Here is a 25,297-nt window from a genome sequence, read left to right on the forward strand (position 1 = left end):
AAACAAAATACAATGTTTTAATTGGTGACAACAATTAGTCAATAACTATTTTGATAAACGATAAATACTTTCTCAACAAAAAATGCCAAATATTTGCTGGTTCCAGAATTGCTAAATTAATTGTCATATACGATAGTAGACCAAACATCTTTCGGTTTTGGACATTTGGTTGAATATGTATACATCACCTTGGAATGTGAGAAACCGAACAATTAATAAATTAATCAAGAAAATAATTGGCGGATTAAGCAAAGATGAAAATAATGATTAGTTGCAGCCCTTCCTTCTTTAGAGTTAATGGTAGGTGTATTTTTCCAACTCAGCTGTTTCCCCCTGCTTCCAGTCGTTATGCTAAGCTACAACACTAAATAACACAACATAATACATAAAGAAAGGAGCCCTCTAAGAACTGTATGCCAGATATTTAAATACAAGATCATTTACTCCTGTAAAACTTTTCAAGGAGCAGCCTACACTCCATTAACCCACATGTAGAGACCCACAGCTCATCCACAGTCTGGGATTCCTATAAATAAACACACATGAGATGAGAGAGAAGCAGATTTTCTGAGAAGAGCACATTTGCATATTGACCCACATTAACCCAGCGTAACAGTTAGGAGGTTATTTTCTGCCTCTCGGATGCTATCCTTTAAACAGCAGAGTCAGTGCACCTCAGCCCACATGATATAAAGCAGAGGCAGATGTTAGGTAACCATTTCAGAGACCAAAGTGATCATCCTCCTACTGGCAAAAACCACTGAAGTAAATCAACCTTAAAGTTGATCCTAATCTTCGGTGAGCTAAAATCAGACATCAGCCAGCCGATATCATCTAGAGTAGTCTAATCTGTTTAAAAGCCATCTGGCACATTTCACTGCACCCAGCTGTTCAACAAATAATCAAATCTCACAGCAATACTTCCACCGGAACAATCTTTCAATTTATTGTCTTACAATCAGCACACAACGTAAACTCCTCCCGTCACAGTGCTAAATATGGTTCTGCATGTTGTTCCACTGCTGCCGTCTCCCTGATGGGACTCAATCTCATATAATCACATAGTTGTGTTGGGTTCATTGAACCTGTTGTTGGTGCTTGGCTTCTATCTGGAAGGGCATCAGCCTTGTAATTGCTCGTGGGGAATGCAGAGAATGCCACAGATGAGAGGAGGCCGACTACAGTCTCGTTATATGTGTCAGAAGGCTACGGACGTTTTTACTTGGCGGAGGTAAAAATGGCATTTGTTTGTTTGTCTGTCTGTCTGTTAGCAGGATTACTCCAAAAGCCCGCTATGGGTTCGAATGAAATGTTTTGGAGGGGGGCGGGGGGTTTGGGGTGGCACAATGAACAATCCATTCGATATTTTGGTCCGGATTCAGGACTTTTTTTAAGGATTCCGATCAGCCTGAGCATTAAGAACACAGGGTATAACACATGCACAGTGTAGCTGATGACATGTTGAAGACGCATGACCCCGCCTTCTTCCTTCTTCTGAGAGCAGAGAGATACGTGTGTGGATGTGTGTGCAGGAGCTGCTGTCCGTCCGCGGTGAGAAAGAACAAAGCGGTAGATGACGGGATGAGAGACAACGTAGTGTAACGTTATACAGACATAACAAGGCTGCTGAATGAGAGAGGCATCCGCCGATACGTTACACGGAAACACATCGTGTTAATAATAAGCCGACCACCTCACGGTACCGCCAGCTGGGAGCTGTGATCTGTTTTTAAAGTCAGGCACCTAGTTGTGTTTTACTTCAGTACGGCTCTTTATAGGCTGACGTTTTACTGGCATCCGGTAGTCGCTTTCAGTCCAAAGTGGTGGAGCACATGCTTTATTTACAGTAACGGACTTGCTCATGAGTCACAATAGGGAATAAACCATCAACTTCTCACGTCCTTCTGATGCTGAGTGAGTGTTTAACATCTCTACAGTGTTGTCGGGAACATCATGTCATTTATTGAAGAACATTTGTCTGTGACAGAGCTGGCAGTGAAGACAGAAACAGGAAGTGAGCCATAACTCATGAAATATTCAGTATATGTAGGTGTTAATGCAGTCTTTGTACAGGTGTCGGTAATAACAGTGTCCTCAGGGGACGTCTCCATCAGACCCAGAGACTAACAGGACACAGTCCCTGCAGGGCACTCAGCCAATCAGGAGCAAGATGACACATGGCAGGGTATATTTAAGGGCGTTTTCACATTAGGTACGATTGATCCGTACCGTGCCCGAGTACGAATGCCCCCCCTCCCCCCCCCCCCCCCCCCCTCCCCCCTCTGGTCAGCTTTCACATAAGTAAAGTTGTTCCGTACTCGAGTATACTCGCGTCATCAACCACGTGTATTTGTTTATGTTGAGATCAGCTGTTCTAGTATGAGCATCGTAAAACACTTCATTCAAACTGGACAGAAACTAAATCAAACTCACCAACACATCGTCGTTAGTCTTTCCAACAATCACCAACTCTGGTTTGGTCTAAATAAACTCTGATTTCACTGAGTTAGATGTGAAAGTAGGCCGACTCTACACGTTGTCTCTCCCCCACCCGTCTCTCTCTCTCAGCCCGCTGAGCAGCTGAGCGTCTCTCGTTCTTCACAGACAGACCATTAAATCAGCTAAATAAAATAATCAACATCACTCAACCCCATCGACTATTGTTTCTATTTTAATGAACCTCTCGCCGGCCTTCCTGCTGTATCATCCACGGCCGTGCAGTTCAGAGGATGAGATCGGTGCATGATGCGCACAGATACAGACATATTGTAGATATGAAACTGTTTTATATGTTTACAGATTTCAGAGACCGGCGGCTTTGAAAAAGCCTGACCTTTCAAAACTACTCGCTAACTGCTAACGTTACTGGCGTTAAATAGCGGTCCACTTCCGTGTTTCGGGTACGGTTGGCTTTCACACCTGATGCGAACCGTACCCGAGTCAACATGATCCGTACTCCAGACCACCTTTTCAAGTGGACTCGAGTACGGATCTACGAACCGTCCCCGAGTACGGTACGGAGCGTTCACACTAATCAAACCAACTGGACTTTGGGGACAAGTGGACTCGGATCCGGGCCCGGGTACTGATGTGAAAGCAGCCTTACTGTATCTGGGTCTGAGTCCAGGCATACTGTGCATGTGGAATTGTGTGTAATGTCACAACATTTTATATTTATTTATTTATATTATCTATATATCTATATCTATTTATATAAGCTGTGTGTGTGTCCCACTAACTAGCTCATACAGTGGTTAACACTAATAACGCCGCACCACGACACACGGTGGCGGGATTGCGTTGGTGTGGAAGCGTAACACTCAACCTGCGGTTCCCCCCCAGATTAAAACTATTAGCTCTGTCAGCACCGTGAGCACCGTTAGCACCGTTAGCATCGTTAGCACCGTGAGCGCTGTTAGCACCGTTAGCACCGTTAGCACCGTTTGCTGCTAGCCACCTGCAGCTCAGACATCTCCATGTTCAGAGCCGTGTGCAGGCCGTCGATCCCGGCTGTATGGGGTTGTAGCTGCTGTAGTAGTTGGCCAATCACACGCCACATTAAATCAAAGAAGGCTTGTGGTGATTGGCTGCCAGCAAAACCATACAAATAATTATTTTTTTTCTAGTTGTGTGCACAAAAAGGATGGACTGCAGGTCCGGTTTGGCTGGAGAAGTTTCGATACTACTTGGTGCTGGGCTATTAGGGTCAATACCTTCAAGGTATTGAATACCGATACCCAGCCCTATTTGCGTTACCCCAAATATGAATGTGATTTTCAACGAGGTATTCTTACTTCTGGATGATATTTTGTAAGTTCTGAGGCCTGTACTATGAAGCCAGTTCATCATCCCCAGGGTATCTTCTTTATCTGGCTTCACTAACCCTAACAAACAAGATCACACTAAGCGGTCCTACGACGCTGGTTATCAACTCAGTAAGTCAACCCAGGGTTTCTCTAGCTGGCTGTGAGCGTGTTCACATGAACGGGGAGGTGTTTGCAGCATCTGACCAATCACAGACATGGACAAGTCTACAGACTGCAGACAGACAGGCAGAGAGACACATTTAACAAAGGAAGAGTAAACTATATTAGACAACTACCAAGAAGTTAAACACTTAATCAGACTAAAAGAACCACAGTTAAAGCTGCTGAATGCAGGAAGGACAGCTGGTGAAAGGAATAATTACCGATGTGAATGTGAAAATTAACAGACTTATTAATTTAACGGAGTGATGTATTAATAGCTATCAAAATATAATAGATAAATAGATCACTCTTCATTAAACCGCTTAGTAATATTGAGGCGTGTATGACTATTTCAACCTTTTTTCGCTGTGTCTCCGTCTCAGGCGGTGTGAAACAGACTTGAGAACAAGTAAAAACATAAATATAAAAACAGAATTCAAAGCAGTAAACACCCACAGCATAAATCCAGCTGTCCTTCCTGTATCTGTCAGTTTAAACTGTGTTGTTTTTAGTCTGGATTACGACTGTAACTTCTTCACATGTGTGTAATATTATCATACGATCCCCGCACTCAGCTGTGATTGGTCAGTAGGCGGTGCTTTTAAACGAGTTGATCTCTTATCTCCAACATAACCTGCTCCGGAGCAGTTATTGGAGCAAGTTACCATGGAAATCTAGCAGCAGGTCTCACAAAATTTCAGAGATAAACCGAGGAGCTCAGGTAATGTGGTACATTGTAGAAGATGACGACATCCCATCATTTAGAAACATTTCATTTCAGGAAGGTTTGGTCAATCCGTACAGACGTAACAAAAGGAATTACTCAAAAACTGTGACATGTTTATTAACTGCATATAGTGTGGGTTGATGCCTGGTAGCCAATCAAATTCATTATTTACAGCAAACTTTCAAAATAAAAGTCTTAAAGACAAAAATCATAAGAAACCAAAATCAAGAGAATCAAGTTAATTCAGTCGCAAGCACTTCCTCATCCACCTCTCAACACGCTGTCACAAACACACATTCCTCCCCTTCCTGTCACAAGCATGGTGTCCATCTCCCTGTTCATCTGTTGTGTGACTGCCTGAACACACACACACACACGCGCGCGCGCACACGCACGCGCGCACACACACACTCTCTCACACACACACACACACACACACTCTCACAAACACACACACACACACACACACACACACACACACACACACACACACACACACACACACACACACACACACACACACACACACACACACACACACACACACACACACACACCCCTTCCCATTGACACTAATGCAGTTGGAGGAAGGGCAAGCCAACACTTGACTGCACAAACACAGAGCTGATTGAGTGTGTCTCATCATGCAGCGAACCACAGCGCAGTAGGACTGGATGCTCAGTGAGTGTCCATGTCTGAAACATGGTGAAACATGGTGAAACATGGTGAAACAGTGTGTTGTATGAAGATGGCAGCATGGGTAGCACAGCTTGGAAATCAACAATAAGGGTCATATACAAATGATATTGTGTTTTGACTTATTTACAACTAGCAGGACTAGTAGAACCATGGTATGATAATCCATGTTGTTGTCTTTTCATATAACCTCTGTTTAATTTTGCATACTGTAGATGACGGACTCAGGAGACTAATTTCACTTTCAAATCAGCAGCAGCTCAGCTGGTATCCTCACTGTGTGACCACAGAGCCTTACAGCACCGAGAGGTGTTTACAGTAGTACACATAGTCTGGATTCTGCTCTTTTTAGAGCATCCCTTAACTCCACTGAGCTCCTTCTAAAGACTGAAGGCCTTTGCACACCAAGTCTGGATTTTTTGCACACGTTTTTTTAATCCGTCATCTGATAAAAATCGTTACTTACAGAAATCATAGACTGTATATAAGAAGTGGACGCAGTCACCGTGACCTCACCCCTTGGTTTGTGGACTGCCGTTTTGAAGCCTCGAGTTCGTCATTTTGGATGTCACTATCTTGGTTCTTGGCCGTCGCCATCTTGGTTTTTTGCAACCAGAAGTGACACGAGAGGGTGGAGCTAAGTACAACCGAACGCCGAACAAGACATTTTTAGGTGACCAAAATGTTATTAACTTTGATGAAGTGAAAACACACTGTGAGAGATCGGTGTCTTTCTGTAGTCCTAGCTTGTCACGAAGCTCTCTCCATCTTGGAAATGCCACACCAATATTTACCCTCGTTTCAGCTCTCTGCTTGTCCCATACTTTTCTCAGGTTGTTTCGTTCACCCGTACATTGCGCATTATGGGGGTCTAAAAAAACGATTGTAAACAATAGGGCGGTTAGCTACACAGGTGGATCGCTGGCTTCCTTCCTCACTCTCTGACGCATCATCCGGTGTTTCCTGGGAAATAATAGGAACTAGAAGGAGCAACGTGGATATGTCGTCATTGACAGGAGACACAATGAAACGGTCCGTTACCATAAATAAAATTGAAGGTTTCTCTGTGTTTAAACATTGTTGGAAACACTTGGGATAATGTAAGTACACTACTAAAATACATAGGTAGTCATTTTTAGACATTTTCATGCAGAAATGTTACATATCATACCTTTAAAGTGTAAAAAACAGCCCAACCTGTGTCTACTGGATGTTCCCAAAGCTAGACTTGAAGGGATGACCGAGCATTTACTGTCTCTAGCTCAAAACTTTGGAATAGTTTACCTACAGCTGTGAGATCCTCTAATTCAACTGAAATCACTGGTATTTATTCCCTCAACTTTCCTTGATGTTATTTCCGTTTTGTAAATTTGATTTCGTTGCTCTTGTGTTTGTTGCTATTTTTTTGGTATTGAATGCTTTTCGTGAAGCACGTTGTAACTTTTGATTAATAAGTGTTACATCAATACATCTTTACTTTACTACTTTACCTTTGCTAAGGTGCCAACTTTGCCCATCAGGATTTAATCTAAATACTCATTCACACACCGATGGCTCAGCCTTCAGGAGCAATTTGGGGTTAAGTGTCTAGTTTAGGACACACCGACATGTGACCCGGAGCAGCTGGGGATCGAACCACCGACCTCCGATTGTTGGACAACCTGCTCTACCCTCTGAGCCACAGCTGCCACTCATAGATCTGTAAGGTTTCTATGTGTAACAATTTTTATCAATGACAAATTTAAAAAATGCAGACGAAAAATACAGACTTTACAGTTAGAGCTAAAGATTTTTTTTCTATAATTTTATTTTTGTCTACATTTTTCTAAAATGCTTCAGATTGAAGAGGACTGGAACCTTCTTCAGGAGACAGGCTGCTCTGGTATTTGGCAGAATGTGAGCTCCAGATTGCAGCACAGCTCGGTGGGCCTGGCTGAGAGGACGAGGTGAGAGCAGTGTAGGAGGCTGCACACACTCAGTGAGGAGAACACACACACACACACACACACGTTGATCAGATGATGAGAGCGTGATAATGTCTCAGGAGATAGTGGTAGCAGGAGATAGTAACAGGATACATCAAATAACACGCTTAGTGTGTGTAATTGTACAAGGAGTACTTTGTACCATTTTTACACTCTACTGTATATGTTGATGTTAAAGGATGAGGTATTGCTGTGTTCAGTGTAGATATACTGTATATGTTGATGTTAAAGGATGAGGTATTGCTGTGTTCAGTGTGGATATACTGTATATGTTGATGTTAAAGGATGAGGTATTGCTGTGTTCAGCGTAGATATACTGTATATGTTGATGTTAAAGGATGAGGTATTGCTGTGTGTTCAGCGTAGATATACTGCGGGCTATCTAACTAGAAAGCAAGGAATCTGTCTGTCTGTGTGTCCTTCGCATTTCTCGAGAACCGTTCACCCCATCTACTTCACGTTTGGCAGGTGTATTGCTGGGGACCCAAGGAAGTGCAGTGTTTAAGTTCGTGCAATTTGGATGCGTGACACGCTCAATATGAATAAACTGTGAATAAACAAGCGAGCGGCGCTCTGTGCAGCAGCGGGGGCGGGGCTTCAAGGCTCTGCGGTCTCAAGGCCCTGACACATCAAGCCGACAGTTGACTGGTTTGAGGCCTTTGGTGAGCGTCTGCCGACCTAGTTTTTACGGTGTCCCGCACCGTCGGCTGTAGTCTGCCCGTGTTGGAGGCTGATTCAGAATGTTGAATCAGCGGCGGAGCTTGTCGGTGAGAGAAATCACTCTGATTGGCTGTTCAGCTTTAACCATTAAGTGCACGAGAAGAGAAACAGAAGTGAGGAAAGCAAGACAACGAGTAAAGTCAAGAGGACACACACAGAAGTCTCTTCTCATGTTTCATCTTCATCTCTCGGATATTTTCACAGCAACATGAACATCTGGAATGAAGTTAAGTGGTGAGTGAGAGTTGTGTGAAAATGGTCGGGAGACGCCGCTTCGTTTTATGTACGTATCATAACAACGGCTTGTATATCCGCCATTCCCAGTATTCCTGTTTCCCTTTTTGAATGATGAATACAGACTATCGCCGCCTGCTGGTGTGGAGAGTTATTTCCTCTCAGGCAGGCGCAGAATGTTCGTGCTAACTGGCCGTTGGCTGCAGTCTTTGCGGTGTGTTCAAATGCAACTTCTTGGCCAAAACAAAGGCGACGCAACAGTCGGCCTTCATCATCGCTAGTTCTTTGAATGTTGGGTTGGTGTGTCCGGGCCTTTAGTCAATCATGTCGTCCTCAGCGGGCCTTTAGTCAATCATGTCGTCCTCAGCGGGCCTTTACAGGCGGCTCTTTGACTGCAGTTCACCTTTGCTGCAGGATGCTGGATATACTAACGTTACAACTCTTCTTCACTTCCCTGGAGTCAACAAGCGATGAGCGGTTCTCGACAACAGCACCTCTGGGGGCCAAGAAATCGGCCCGCCCTGAACGGGCAGTGCATTAGTAGCTATACTTAAATGTTTAGCCTAGCTACACACAAAGACAGGAAATAGATGGAAACTGTTAGCCCTCTATACAAAGTGAGAATTGATTCCAAAGAATTCTTATCCTCTCGTTTTGTATGAAAGTGATGAAAAATAGGAGCTCCACTGTCAACGGTAGTCAGAAAATCATAATCTTGAAATCACAAAAACCCATATAGAAACAATAGATTCCAGCACAGAATATTCAAACAGCATTTTTATTTCATCAGAATAAAAAAAACATTGGTTAAATACAAGCTCTCTTGAATAATATGATGCTTTTCTTCTCTGTTTCAAAACATTAATAAAATAGAATTGTATCATTTTACAAAAAAAAGCTCTCACTAGTCAATCATTACCTTTATATTACTATTATAATGAACACCTCCATCTGAGAGCAGACACTGGGATTTAGGACATTTTTGCATAACAAGCGTACTCAAACTATCCTGGCAACTTTTCTTCTGGATGTTTGTCCCACTACTGTTGGTAAAGGACCAGCTGTGCTCAGGAGATTCAAGTCATTTCATATGTTGCATAAGGTATCAATGGACACAGCGTAGGAGCGGAGCCAGGCATTGCATAGGCTTCGAAGCGACACATGCATAATAGAAGACAGAGAAGGGCAGTGCAATAAGCAGTATATAATGCAGCATTAACACACATAACTAAGGACTAAACTGTATATTGAACTTGATTATATAGAACTGTTATACAGTACATTGGTTTAGTGCTTTATAAAGCTACATACTGGATAAATACAGGTGGTTATGGCACAGTGCATTAACTGGATGGTATACATAAAGCTTTATAAGGCCATGGTAACTTAATCAATCATATGTGATGCTGCATGTAACATATTTATACATTAGAGGTCATCAGAAAAACAAGTCCTGTTTTTGCCAAACACACCAGTGGGGTTGTTAGTGAACGTGTGTGTGATATTAACTTATACACGGGATTCTTTTACAGAATGTCGTGAAGATGATTTTACTAAAAACCAAAACTTAGGATACGTTTGCCATCTGGTGCCAATGTCCCCATTGTGTTTTCTTCACCCCCCCACAGCTAAATCTAAAGGATGATGGATTATCTCTCCAGTAAAACCTACAGCATCGTTCTGCGATAATGTGAGCGCAGCATAAAACACAGGAAGAACAGTGCCTTCTCTTTCTTGTGACATAAGAAAATCCTAAATATTTTTCTGATGCCAGTTAAAAGTGTGTTTTCCTTAATTCTTTTTGGGAGTTCTACTTCTATGTGTAAACTGGAACTGGGACTCATCTGTGCCTCGTCAATCCCAAACAAAAGCTAAATTTAACATTAAATTGGAAACATGCTGGAGTACTTGTGAAGTCGTGGCAAACAAAGACACACACAAAGACGAATTAGAGCCGCTTGATTTGGTCACTGTTGCCACGGCAACATGATAAATCAATAACACACAAAGTAACTGTGTGTGTGTGTGGGTGTGTGGAGGTGTTTGGGTGTATTTTTAGGGGAGTGTGTGGTGTGGAAGGAGGGAGAAGGCGGGATAAAAAAAGTTATTTTGGGTTTGCACAAAAAAGGGTGATTGCCAAGGTTTACAGCATCAAGAACACACTGGTCCAAGAGAATGTCAGAGCCCCGCAGACGGCTTTCTAATGGTTTTCACTGGTGGTTCAGGCTGTGAAAAAGACTGAGCACAGTGTTCAAGCCAAAATATCACCTTAAAGAAAAGAAAAGTAGTTGAACAGCTCTCATGAGATGCTTGTACAGTACAGTGAAAGAAAGAAAGAAAGAATGAAAGAAAGAACAAGGGGAAACTGCTTCAACCCTACTGAAACATAAATAGCCCTAAAGTATGAAGATCATGGACACCATATTTCTGCATCAACAGTAGCAGATTGGCTGCCATGAAATCATTGGATCTTTACAGGGTAAAAATATAGATTTAAAGTCTTCGGCTTACATGCAATAACACAAAAAGAGCATTTTTAGTTCTTCAAAGTACATTCTGCAAAAACCTAAACAAATATTGAAACAGTCCTTCTCAATTCTAATTCAGAGCATTGGATGTGGTTTCCATGAGGAAATGTGTGGAGATCCATGCAGAGAGTGCAGACTGCCCACACTGTCGGAGTAAAGATCCTATTCTATCATGTTCCTGTGATTCTTCATGTGTACCTCCTGCGACTCAACTGTCGCTGAATGAGTGAACCACGTGTGTGTGTCCACACTGTGAGCAACATGATCGACTACTGTTCAACAGCTCCGATAAGACTGCACAGGTCTAGGGTCAGGTGTGGGCCGGTTGGTAGTATGAAGCTGAGAGCTTGGTTTGGGTCTCTCTTCCTCTCTCTGACTGTCTGTGTACATGGATTTGGAGCATGCTGCCTTCCTAAAAGCCTGAATCCACCAGACCTTCCAGGTTGTGTTCCCTAAGAAAACCTCATTCAAAATCACACTGACATTATGTAATGCATATTACTAAAAATCCCACTTTGGAACATTACCCTGCTCAACAGTATGTTGTACTGTTCATTCCATTGGTGTAGACAGGGATGTAATATGCTTGATTTATGCACTAGGTCCGACAGAGGCAAGAAAAACCTCCCCTTTAACGGGTAGAAACCTGGAGCAGAACCCAGCTCTGGGTGGACGACCATCTTCCGCGACTGGTTGGGTCAATTAGCGGCAATTACTCTAGAGAACACCATTTCCCACAAGCCCATGACCTGCGTGGGTTAAGCATCACAAGACTGTCAAGTGGGGATATGTGACAGGACAGGATGGGCTAGAATGGCGTAAACACCGGAGATGGAGTCAGGACTTTGGGGATCTCTATAAACAGATCCTGTATATGCATGTAGAATCTGTTTTTACATCAGAAGTATTCTGGTTTCTGCTTGTAGTCGGAGTAGTATCGACCAGTCACGTTTGAGCAGGCTTTGGTTGCATGCAGGTAAACCGTCTCTGTGGAGAGCAAAAGAGGTGGAACGTGCTGGCCCAAATGCAATCTGGGAACCCACCGGCTGTCGTTTAGCTTTTTAGTAGGGCTGTCAAATTTAACGTGATAATAACGCGTTAACGCAAATTTGTTTTAACGCCACTAATTTCTTTAACGCATTAGCACAACTTGCAATTTCTAGGTTGTAGTGGGCTCAGTTTTAAAGCTAGAGTGAAGATACTGGTATAGTATGAAACTAGAAAAACCTGATGAATCCATCAGTACCAACCATGTCTTACTAGCTGGCTGCAAAATAAGACTCCAAACTTGCGCTAAAACACACTGACAGCTGCTGTTGCCCTGTTGGGCAGTTAGTTTTTTCTGCTAAATGCAGTACCTGTGAGGGTTTCTGGATCAATATCTGTCATTGTTTTGTGTTGTTCATTGATTTACAATAATAAATATATACATACATTTGCATAAAAGAGGCATATGTGCCCACTCCCATGTTGATAAGAGTATTAAATACTTGACTAATCTCCCTTTAAGGTACATTTTGAACACATAAAATGTGTGCAATTAATTTGAGATTAATTATGGATTATGGAACCTAATTATGGATCGTGCAAATAATTGCGATTCAATATTTTAATCAATTGACAACCCAAATTTGTATTGCTAAAATTTTTTAATGTTAACTGAGTGTACATTGGCTACTACTTGTGAAACAATCTGGGCGTAAACGTCGTCTCTCAACTCCATCTCCATTCTCGTGTCTCAAGTAGCTAATCGGACTATAAACAAACAGCGGCGCACGGAAGAGAAAGTTTTGGCCCGGTTAGCCGCTGGCTACACCGGAACCCCAGAACTATAGGCCGTCGCTCCCTGAGGCTCATCTGTCGTCAGACCAACAGCTGATGGGTTCAGAGACTGGGACTTTGGCTCTCTGTTAGTGTACAGCACTGCTTCCAGCCAACAACTGAAGCCCATAGTCACACTGTACACCACTGGGGCTTTAATGCTATGGGACTGCTCGCTATGTTGACACGTTAAATGATTAGAATGATCAAAGTCAACATGATGAAGGTGATAATATATGATTTCTCTGCTCAGGTCTTTGTAACTGCAGACTCTCTCTCTCTCTGCTCACGGTCACACAGAAGGACTAGCATTAGCCATGTTGCTCTCAGTATGAACATACAGTGATTTTAGAATACTACAAACACACAATGTCATTTTTTGACCTTAAAAATATGAAACATAGCAATTTAAAATATAAAGCTGCACTTTGTAGTTTCTGAAAACTATTTCTTTAACATTGCTACATATGGTTAGCCCAACATTAGCTGAAGCATTGCTTTACTGTACCTCAGGGAGTCTGTGTTGGTACCCTGGTTTTCTGGAGGGGGTCAAGAAAAGCAGCAGTTGTTGCGTTTAACAGTGTCATGTCCAGGTCTGTTGCTGTAGTCTTTGGTTTGGATCTTCTGGTACATGTTGCACATTTGGATGAACCGATTGACTTAGCTTAGCATCTCTCACCCCATGTACAGTATGACATACATTTAAATGACTACCAGGCCAGAATGAATAGTACGTATAGAAGCCCATTGCTATTCAACAGCTTTCTCTTTGTGTCTCTGATTTGTATGGTTCTTGTCTAATGAGATAAGCTGGTAGATTATAGAAGCATTTACTGTTTTGTGTAATAACAAGAAAGTTGAAATGATATGTTATTATAACCAAAATAGTTTCTTGTTAAAACTGAATGATTTGATATGTAGTTATAACAAGAAAAATACGTAAACATGAACAATTTCTCGTTATAACGATACACCGAGCAAAGTTTGTTTTGTCATGATGGGCTGACTTGACTTCCAGCAAGCACTGGTAATATATCATTTAATATATCATTATGAAATAAATGTTGATTGCGCAATGTAATGGCTGTAGAATAATGGCACCATCAGCGTTTATACTGGTTCCCTATAAGCCTCGCTTTCACTATGCAGTTCCGTCTGTCACCGGGTACGATCTACGGGGAAAATGAAGGCTCCATTTACGACACAAAGGAAGTACGTCTACCAATGTGCAACCAAAACAGGAAGAGGAGAGAGCATTGCTACCGCTATCCCCAGGTAGTGGAAATGGCGGACAGTGGAACAACTGTAGTAAGTTGTATTGTAATATTACTGTGTCGTTGATAAAGTTTGCGGCTGGTTTTCGCCTGTCCGTCCACATCCGACAGACGCGGTTGGGCAGAGACCATGCTCTAGACGGGAGTTTTCGATACACTGCCCCCTACAGTTTGGGAAAATATTGGTTTGCCTCAAGGAGAAACCCGCACGGAGTATAAAATATCTAACGGTTTCCTCGTCACGATTCTGCTTCAGCTCAAGTCTGTGCAACCATCCGTGTGGAAAGCATAACTGGGAATCCATAGCGTTTCCCACTTGGAAAACTTGTCCATTACCACATTAAAGTTCAGATGAACATAATTTCATTTCCATTAGATAAAAGCTGACTACCATATTTAAACTGTTGGGAAGGCATAGCGCTGAAAGATGTCAAGAAATAACTTTGGTTAACGGATGTTAAAACGGTCTGGTTCATTTTTAGAATGAGCATTGGATTTGCTGTTCTATTGGACTTTTGTTTATTCTTCGTGATGGGTAGTTTGATAGTTAATTAAAAATCATGATTTTTAAACTGCAAAGAAGCTGTTGCTGAATGGGATGTGAGAGGTGTAATGGTTGAAAACCTGTGAGGTAAAAAGGTTTAAAACGTGGGATTGCAGATGTGCGTGCTCCTCTAGGTTTCCTTCCATCCAAGTAGAGATGATACTAAAGGATGGTGTTAAAGCTATTAGTGAGTCGTTATTAAAATGAGAATAAGATTTGTATCAAAGCCTTAATAATAATAATAATAATAATAATAATAAATTTGACTTATATAGCGCTTTTCAGGAACTCAAAGACGCTTAACAACATAAATGGGAAGCGGTGTGAGACAAACAGCAGACAAACGACACACATGGGCGCACACTCAAACACACACACACAGACAAATGGGTGAGGGTGGGGGTGTGGGGGTTAGGAGTAGGCAGAGGAGAAGAGATGGGTTTTGAGTTGGGACTGAAATAGTGAGAGGGATTCAGAGTCTCTGATGTGTTGTGGGAGGGAGTTCCAAAGCCTGGGAGCTGACCTGGAGAATGCTCTGTCCCCAAAGCTGCGGAGGCTGGACTTGGGGGTGGAGAGAAGACCAGCCGAGGTGGATCTGAGGGGCCGTGAGGGTTGGTAGGGGGAGAGGAGGTCAGAGAGGTAGGGGGTTGCCAGTTGGTGCAGGGCTCTGGTGATCCAGTGAGAAACAGGGAGCCAGTGGAGGTCTTTTAGGACTGGGGTGATGTGGTGCCAGGATTTGGTGTGAGTTAGGAGTCGGGCAGCTGTGTTCTGGACCAGTTGGAGTCTATCAATGGAGGTAGTGCTTATGCTGTACAGGAGAGAGTTGCAGTAGTCGAGGCGGGAGGAGATGAAGCCTCTCGGCAGCAGGGGGTGTGAAGGAGGGTCTGATCTTGGCAATATTGCACAGGTGGTAGAAGGAGATTTTGACAACTTGGCAGATGTGGGGCTCAAGGGAGAGGCTGGGATCAAATAACACGCCAAGGTTGCGTGCATGGGAGGAGGGGGAAACAGTGGTGCCATCAATGGTGAGTGTGGGGTTGTTGAGTTTGCTGAGGGTAGATTTGGAGCCGATGAGGAGGAGATCAGTTTTGTCGCTGTTGAGTTTGAGAAAATTCTCTTGCATCCAGGTTTTTATTGCAGAGAGGCAGGAGTTGATGTGGGAGAGGGGTGGGTTGTGGGGGGAGTTGGTGCTGAAATATATCGGTGTGTCATCGGCATAGCAGTGGAAGTCCAGGTTGAAATGGGTGGAGGATCTGACTGAGGGGGAATATGTAGATTATGAAAAGGAGTGGGACGAGTACAGAGACTTGGGGGACACCTTGTGTGACTGTAGATGTGGCAGAGGAGTTGTTTTGAAGGGAGATGAAATGTGATCTGTTGGTGAGGTAGGACCGGAGCCAGCTGAGTGCAGTACCTTCGATACCGATGTCTTGGAGTCTGGTGAGTAGGATGTTGTGACTCACGATATTGAAGGCTACACTCAGGTCCAGGAGGACGAGGATGTTGAGGGCTCCGGTGTCGGCAGAGGTGAGGAGGTGATTGAGGACTTGGAGGAGTGCAGTTTCTGTGCTGTGGAGGGGGCGAAAACCGGATTGAAGGGGTTCAAATAAGTTACTGGAGTGCAGGTGGGATTGGAGTTGTGTGGTGACGAGGCGTTCAAGGGTTTTGGAGAGGAAGGGGAGGTTGGAGATATGACGGTAGTAATTGAGACAGGAGGGGTCCAGACCTGGTTTCTTGAGCATTGGGGCTGACAGCAGTGGTTTAGAAGGCTGAGGGGACAGTTTCGTGGGACAGTGAGGAGTTGAAGAGGTTGGTGAGGTAGGGGCATAGGACAGGGAGGCAGGACTTCAGCAGGGGAGTGGGGAGGGGGTCCAGGGAGCAGGTGGTGGGTTTGGACGAGCTGAGGAGTTTGGAAATGGTGTCTGGGTCAACTGGGTCGAACCGGGAGAGGCAGCGATAGGGGGGAGGGGTCAGGGGGTCCAGAGGAATGGAGAGAAAAGGGTGTGGGTGCTGCTGGGTTAGACACGGGGAACAGAGTTGTTGATGGTGGTGATTTTGTCGGACTTTAGACTGAACTGGTCCTGTTTGTGGTCTGTTATAGTCACGCATGATGATCAGCGTTTCCTACATACATGCTGTAGAGATTGAGATGAGATATTTCTTTATCCATGGAGGTATTCCTATGTGGGGGGCGGTCCATCGTAACGCAGCATGACGTTGAAGGATCGGGCGAAGTTGTTGGAGAGGGAGCAGCTGCTGCTTTCGTCCATGAGGGGCAGCAGGAAGGCCAGGAGCAGCAGAGCCAGCAGGAGGAGCCACAGAGGAAGAGCCAGCCGACATACCCGCTGCAACAAGCCGGGCTTCTGCAACAACAGCAGCAACACAGGGTTAGTAGAAAACACATTACAACCCTCTGAACCCCTAAGCAGTTCCAGGGCGGTTTTTGCTCCTGTCACATTTTACTCACCGTGGCCTTGTTTTTCACTGCAATATATTAATAATTTGCTCTTCACTCCCTGCGATGTAAGGCGCAGAGTAGAGGTATAAAATGCCATCAAAAATGTGCGCAAGTTAGCTATTCACTGTTTCTAGACAGCAGTGGCAGCTGTTATTTCATTGGTTACCCTTTGAAAGGTCAGCGGCAACAGAGTTGAAATAATTTGAACTCTGAGCGGTGTGCGTGTTGAGTGGTGCGCCACGCAAGGGGCAACACTTCTGCCTAGTCAGGCGGCCCTGCTCTCCCCATAGCAAACAATAGCACAGTCAGCGCAGAGCGATTTCACCGCTGATCATGTTTGGGTGGCTTAACACACTTAAAATGCCATAAATCATAAAAAAGAAAAAAGAAAAACACAAGTTGAATTTCTTTGATACAGTGGAAACAGTTTATAGTGATCTCTGTCTGGGTCAAATTGATCACAATAAGTGGATGATTATTATAAACAAATTTTTGTTGTTATACATCATTTTTCATGCAGATTACCATCTTATTGATATCTGTATATTAATTACGTGAATACAAAGTAATGAAACGAACATCCTGCCCTTTTATCTCACCAAGGGTGAGACATTGCTGTTTTTGGCCATTTTTTGTTGATTTGGGGATATTTCATTAACTCAAAAACTGTTGAAAAATGACACATTTTCACATCTATCAACACCCATTGGCAGGAGTACATTGAGAAAGCCTGGTAAGTATAAGAAATGATAAGATGAAAGCAGAAGCAGTCCACCCACACAGTCAGAAACATCATGTACCACAGTAAACTGATTCAGCTCAGGCCCCGACACTCTCTCCCATTCCTATGTGAATCATGTTTACCGCCTACGTCCATCTTTCACCTTCTGAGCACTGCGTCACCCGGCCCCGCTGGAAATAACTCAATGTAAAACTTAACAGTTGCCTGCAAAGATAAAATCCACTGAGTCCCAGCATCCAACACTAATACACAAGGCAACAGATGGGCTGTTCTTCTGGAAGACTGTTGTGCGAATATCATTTGCTGAAAGCCATTACACTGACACACTATAGTACTAATGCAGAAGTATCTACCGTAGTTCCCTCATACACCAGTGTGGGAAAAATATTATTCTGCATTATGATCGCAACACTTTAGAAGTAAACTGTGCCTTGTGACTTATTGCCATTATGAAGTATGAATAATTGTAGGGACCTACAGTACGTTTTGCTAAATTCACTAATGTATATATATCTAACAGTATTAACATATATTTAGCAGTTTATCCAGATGATCTAAACCACTTTAGTTGAATACTGCCAATAACCCCTCATTGCACAGGAAAACACTATCACATCTAGTAGATCAAAGTTGGTTAGCATTTTAGAGGAGTAATGTCTACCTGAGCAGAGAATGAAGTCTCACTCCCTCTATGTGTGTTGTAACCAGAGCTTCTCCGTGCTTTGTTGACATTGCCTGACTGGCCGTACATGCTTTTAGTGCATGTGAGCGTGCCCCACTGTCTAGCTCACGGCCGCTGCTGTGCACTGCTCTTAGCTGCCGGCTCACTGTCGCCATGTTGAGAGCTGTTGAGAGGCAATCGAAATGCTCCCAATTCCTTTAATTCGTTTATATGCAAATATTGGTGGCAGATGGTGGCTCAGATTGCACAAAAAGTAGTGCTATGATATTGGATGTTACACGGACTGTGATAAATGCAAATCCCACTGGTCTGATTGCATAGAAATAGAAAAACTATATGCTATAATAGTTTTCCTAAAATTAGAAAAAAAAAATATCACAATATATCTCCTGGCTTACAGTATCGCAATACATTGAATCGTAACCCCTGTATCACGATACGTATTGTATCACCAGATTCTTGCCAATACACAGCCCTATTCACCAGTGCATTTAGGAGTACCTACTTCCACCAAATATACCATAATGACTTGAACTGTTGTGCTGACTCTGATAAGAGTAAAACCCATACAATAGGAGTAGAGGGTCAGTTTAGCAAAGATCTGGCTTTTGCTATTTGGGCACGCATGTGGCAGTGACAAAACAACTGACATTGGATCCTAGTACAATAATCAGCTTTAATCTTCATAACCTTTTTCAGGTCTTTAAATTACGATGAAACCGCATCAAAAGGTTTAATGTTTAGTGTAATCTTGTTGACTCAGTTTCAGTTTTAAAGAGCTTAATTCTTCCTGTACTGATTTTTCACTGAAAGTTTAATACAGTTCTCTGCATGTGTCTTCAAAATAACTGTAAAAAGCCTTTCATTTAGCTTCATGGACCTTACAGACAACTTGTTAATATGTCAATCAGGCTTCCGTGATTACATTAATCATTTGATGGAGGTCCGTCATTCTTTAACATCAAACCCTTTAGCTATTTCAATGACGGCTGCAACTCACAGAGGGGAGGAAAATGGTAGCCACAGGATAGAAACATGAACACAACTGAAATGAAACCTAACAATGTGGTCAAACTCTTGAGATGGACAGAGGGAGAGGCATGCAGAGTGTGTTGGACTGTGTGAGTACAGGTTAATGATTGATGGAAGAGGAAGTGAAACTAGCTAATCATACCTCCATGTGACAAACACCCACAGGACAAAGGTATGTGCGTGTGTGTGCGTTACAATCAGAATACACTACCTCAACTTACTGTGAATGACTGAATACACATGGTAGAAATACATATATAACCATAATTTAAGATACCGGTGATTCAGGAGGGGGTCTTAAAGAGACAAGAGCTAAAACGGAGCGTTTCAGACACAGGGTGCAAATGATCATTGTATGTCCCCTTTGAGGTGTAGGATGGCAACATTGAGGGGGGCTGGAACTACCTTTACTCTAATAATTCACACAGTAAATTCACAATAATGTACATTTCCACATTTGTTTGATCGCTGTCAAGCTACCCTCAATGAAACTCAACATTTCCTGCAGAAGTTTCACAGTAAAAGCCTAGCAGTACTTTTTACATTGTTCCTTTTGTTAGCTAATTCATTTAACGTGTGTTTGTGAGTTCTGATGAGTAAAATCTGCTCAGGGTTATGTGACCGGTGACACCAGTGAACTTAAAGTCCAATAACATTTTGCATTAGCAAAGTGTTCAGACTCATCATGTGCTGTAAATGGTGACAGTATGAATCCAGCTAGCAGCCTCATTTATAAAGTCTGTATTACAAACTGCTGCTGCTTTTTCCTCATTCATTTCAGTTGTCTTTGTTTCATTCATTGTTGGTGAAATGCCTTCATAAGCCCATTTATGTTTTAGCCATTATAGCAGAATGTCTCTGGCAATGTTGTTCAGTTCACCAGATTGTCCTAGACTGATATATCTCAATAACTATTGAAAGAACTGCCATGGAATTTAGTTCTGTAGACTCTTAGGGCCCTATTTAAATAACCTAAAGTGCAAGGTAAAAGTGCATTTAGGATGTGCATAATCTGGGCGCAAAATAATGCCCAAGCGGCAAAGGGGTTGTATTTAGTCTCTTCATTAATCATAGGTGTGTTTTGGTAATTAAATCAGAGTGTTATCACCCATTCCCTTTAAAAGCCAGGTGAGCCTGCAAAGGGTGCATTGATATTTAAAAGGCGGATTCGGCAAATTGGAGAAGCAAAAGTTTTCACCTGCTGCCTGAATTTAGTGTTTTCCTTAAGATACTGTAAATATAAACCCTGTTCTAGCGCCGACTCTGAGGAGGAGGAGCTGCTGCATCCTTGTGTGTGTAGCAAGCAGAGTGTGTTGTGAACCTGCCTGTAGACGCATCTTACTATCTGAATAATGCTCCCTTTAAATAGCAGGAAAATACTGTTTTTGTTGGTCAAAGACGCAATCGCTTTCTGATTAGATTAGATTTCCTTTATTGTCATTGTACAGGTACAACGAAATTGAGTTTGCAACTCCCCATCACATACCCGATGCATTAGAAGACGGTCTATAAATATAAATATAGGGTACTATACAAGCGACAGCTATAAGGTTAGTGACCAGTGTCGTGTCGTATGTGCAAACTGTCTTAAAGGGCAGTAAAAGTAAGTAGACAATCTTCAATGATGTAATAAAGACAATGATTATAAAAATAATGAAATGCATAATAAATAGATATAGTCAGTCCGCATGTGCATCATCGTAAAACAAATAATGCAGTCAAAGGTTAAAGTGCATGGTAAAAAAAGTGCATCATAAAATAAAGTAAGTTGCCTCAACAAAGCGCCTGACCCACCCAACAAGCACTGGCACACAGATGGGCGCAAGTAAGGCATGCTCATTTTGAAAAATGTTAATGAGTTATTATTTTATTGCTTTGTTACTTGTTCAAATAAAGACTAACTTTCAGTGCATCAGTAAGTCATTAGAGGAGTAACCCAGCATTGGAATACTGGCAGATGAGTGCTAGAAAAAGGACAAGTAAACACTAAGCTAAGTGAAAACAGTAGATGGGGTTGAAACTTCCTTGGGACTGCACTACACAGCTATTAGAGGGTTTGACAGCTTAGAGACATGAAGCCCAACAGAAGCAAAGCAGACAGGATGTACACTGTTGAGCTGACATGCAAACAAAGACGCCTGTCACTCTAAGATGAATACACATTGTGTCTTGATTCACAAGACTCAAAGAATTATAAGGAACTTAAATTCAGAGTTGTTCCTGCACATCAATTCATCTGGTAAAGTCATAAGGAACTGCTAAATGGTGGGTGTTGTTTGTTACATGGCACTAGAAAAGCGGAAAACAATGCAGTGACTCAACAACCCCCCCCTCTCGTGAAGGTAAAGGCTGAAGGAAAGCCGTGTGAAAAGATACAGGAATGTTTGGAGGGCTTTTCAGCTGGGGTGTCTCAGGGGGTCAACAGGGTGGCCGGAGGGGGAGGGCATGCTTTAATCTGCTCACTGCTTACTAAATGAATGGTGGGTTGGTTTCATATGCTTGACTTGATGCCAGTCCTGGGTGGTCAGGTCAGGTTATAAGGAACTTAAATTCAGAGTTGTTCCTGCACATCAATTCATCTGGTAAAGTCATAAGGGACTGCTAAGGTCTTTGGGCTTTCTACAACCCAAAGACCTCTGGGAAATTTCAATAAGAAACTCCCGAAAACCTTTCAAACTGTTGTTGATTTAAAATAAAGACAGATTCAGCAACTGCATGGCTTATTTATCGCCTCAAATGTTTTCAGAAACATATTTCGGTGAACTACTTTCGTAATATAAGAGAAGAAACCGCCATGTTGGTTCCTGTTTGAAAGCTGGGAGCAGCAGCCCACGAGTGAAAGCATTCGTCCTATTACGTGCCTGGTGCCTAGTGGCATGCCATCAAGCGTCCAATGATGGCAAGTGGCATCAACGCCCCTGCGGACACGTATCATAATACTCCTCGGACATGTTAACAGCGTTAAGCCCTTAGCACAACAGGTTCAATGGAAAAAATAAAATACCTTAGCGCAATGAGGCTCACTAAGAAAAATCTTTGTCAGTTTTAAAATAGCTTTTTAGCACGGTTATCTGAGGAAGCTGTATTAAGAAAAAAGCAGCAGCAGCAAGGCATCGTTTTGGAGTCGGTCAGGTAGGATCCTGTTGCATTGGTGCAGGTCTCCAGTTTGTGGGTCAATATGTCTAAAACTAGTGCTGAAGCAATCAGTTGATTAAGAAATTAGACAAAAAAATACTACTTTTATATTATGATTAAGGCTGTCAAAGTTAAAAGGGACTGTTTGTAAGAATCAGAAATGTCTTGTTAACAGCGACACCTTTGGCCGTTAAGTCAACGAAAGTCAGCGTCAGGTTCACGCTTGTGCTCGCTCTACATAGACATGACTGAGCATCGATCAAAACAGTGAGGCGACACACGTCAGCTAAAAGCACAATATCACTCTATATTTCAGCTGCTTGGCAGTAATGTTATCTGACCAGACGAAGGTCTCTCCATGAATCAATGCTGATCCTAGTGTTGGCTTTTCCTGCCTCAGCCTCCCGACCGCGGCCGGAGGGAACAGGGGAGACACCGGAGTTTTGGTCGGAGACGATAACGTTTCTCTCTGCGGAGCCCCGTCACTTCACAAGACACGGGAAACCTCTGTTGGTCTGGAGGAGCTGCAGCAGAAATTTCTGCACAAATGTCCACTGTACATTCACTAGATATTCTCAGAGCTAAACTAACTCTTCTGCAGTGTGGAGTGTGCGCGCATGCATGTGAGAGGTGGAGCGAGAACGAGCACGGTGTGTGAGTGAAGGCAAGCAGAGGAGCAGAGTACAGCAGAGACTCCGGCCCTGGAGACCAAAGCTACGGTCTCCCCCGCGTCCTCCGACTGCGGCCAACACTGTTTAACAGACGGGCTTCACTAGATACAACCAAGAGGTTTTGGTGCTTCACTGTAGTTTGTGTTGGAGTCTGAGTCTGAACAGCGTAGCCACACGCGGTTAAATAACGCTCTAAACTTACGCTAAATTTTAAAAGGAAAAACTGTCATGTCCATTTTCAAAGGGGTCCGTTGACCTCTGACCTCCAGATGTGTGAATGTAAATGGGTTCTATGGGTACCAACGAGTCTCCCCTTTACAGACATGCCCACTTTATGATAATCACATGCAGTTTGGGGCAAGTCATAGTCAAGTCAGCACACTGACACACTGACAGCTGTTGTTGCCTGTTGGGCTGCAGTTTGCCATGTTATGATTTGAGCATATTGCTTTATGCTAAATGCAGTACCTGTGAGGGTTTCTGGACAATATCTGTCATTGTTTTGTGTTGTTAATTGATTTACAATAATAAATATATACATACATTTGCATAAAACAGCATATTTGTCCACTCCCATGTTGATAAGAGGATTAAATACCTGACAAATCTCCCTTTAAAGGTACATTTTGAACGGATAGAAAATGTGCAATTAATCGCGATAAACTATGGACAATCATGCGATTAATCGCGATTAAATATTTTAATCGATTGACAGCCCTAATTATGATATAATTTCTCAAGCAAAATGTCAAGCATTCACTGGTTTGTGAGGACGTGTTGCTCTTCTCTCATACACACTGTATATATCAGTGTAAACTGAGTATGTTTGGGTTTTGGACTGTTGGTTGGACATATGACGCTTGAAGACATCAGCTTGGGCTCTTGGAAATTGTGAAGGGCATTTCACTATTTTCTCACATGTTATAGTCTAAATAGATTAATCAGACAAATAGACCGATAAATAATAGTGAAATGCAGCAGTATGAGCTGCCTCTATCATCATGTGTGGAGTGTGTAATGTATTGCTGCTCTTATCCACCACAGCTACTACTTTTAGTTGGTGGAGCATCATGCCACATTTGTGCTGTCCAGTTATGTTGACTCATCTTTTTAAAAGTTACCTTCTGCACCTTTGCTGCGATGGCCGGCTCCTCTTGTTTGGCTTGGACTCTCTGCAGAGATAATCACAATGTTGACAGAGTTACACACCCTAACCTTGTGCACTGGGTCATCATGCTAAATTCAAACCACATTACTGACTACTGACTCATGCAGCACCACACTGTTGTCATGTTGAACACCCCAGTTGGGTGTTCTTATCATCATCATATGAGATTGTGAATACTTTTGTTTTCACCACATCTGGAGAGCAGTCTGCTGTAAATCTGTCTACTGAGCAGCAGCTACTTTGCAGATGTGTGAACGACAGGGAACTTTAACTGTGACAGTAAAAGCAGTGCTCTAAATAATGTTACACTGACACCCTGTGGTGAACAAACAACAGTGCACTTAAACGGGGATCCCACATCACATCAGTTAATGCAGGACCCTGACATACAACATGAATAGATAATTTCCTAAATCAAGCACAGTTCCATCTGCACTCGAGATTTAATATTATTTTCTGTTTCAGTGTTTCGGCTCACAGAAACCTGTCTATTATGACCTATACTAGGCCTTCTGAACTCTTTTATTCTGGGATCCACAATGCAGTGTCTCAGGGACCCAAGCTCATGAATGCATGATTCCCCTCTCGTCTACAGTTATTAAAGGCAAAAATAATCCAGTACACAATTTCATAGGACGTCAGTAAATCATCTCACAATGTCACAAACTTTGCTTTACATTTTTTGAACTGACAAAAACTTCCTACAATCAACACATCAGCATGTGGGAGAACCAGAGCCTGAACCTGGGAACAGACGGTGCAGACTACCAGACGGAGGCTCTGATCCAGCTGTTGATTGGTCATGCAGCTGTAGTATGAACTCACAGGTTTAGTGCTGAACTGAAGGAAAGTCAATGCATATTGTTCTCTTTTTCAACATTTCTTTTTCTTTGCAAACTTTACTCTTTATGG

General features: G+C 42.8%; 1 protein-coding gene across 2 annotated transcripts in view; it reads right to left on the reverse strand.

The window, feature by feature from the left end:
• Nucleotides 1–9,094: 9,094 nt before the first annotated feature.
• syne3 (spectrin repeat containing, nuclear envelope family member 3) overlaps nt 9,095–25,297 on the reverse strand; it is an 81,220-nt gene continuing 65,017 nt past the window's right edge. For both annotated transcript variants that reach the window (XM_074659954.1, XM_074659955.1), the window contains exons 17-18: nt 24,339–24,389; nt 9,095–16,860 (exon numbers count right to left, since the gene is read on the reverse strand). In XM_074659954.1, the coding sequence (XP_074516055.1) occupies nt 16,678–16,860; nt 24,339–24,389 (234 nt within the window). In that variant the 3' untranslated portion in view covers nt 9,095–16,677. The remainder of the gene's footprint in view (nt 16,861–24,338; nt 24,390–25,297) is intronic.

Source organism: Sebastes fasciatus, chromosome 15, assembly GCF_043250625.1.
Source record: "Sebastes fasciatus isolate fSebFas1 chromosome 15, fSebFas1.pri, whole genome shotgun sequence".
In the NCBI taxonomy this organism is placed as follows: domain Eukaryota; kingdom Metazoa; phylum Chordata; class Actinopteri; order Perciformes; family Sebastidae; genus Sebastes; species Sebastes fasciatus.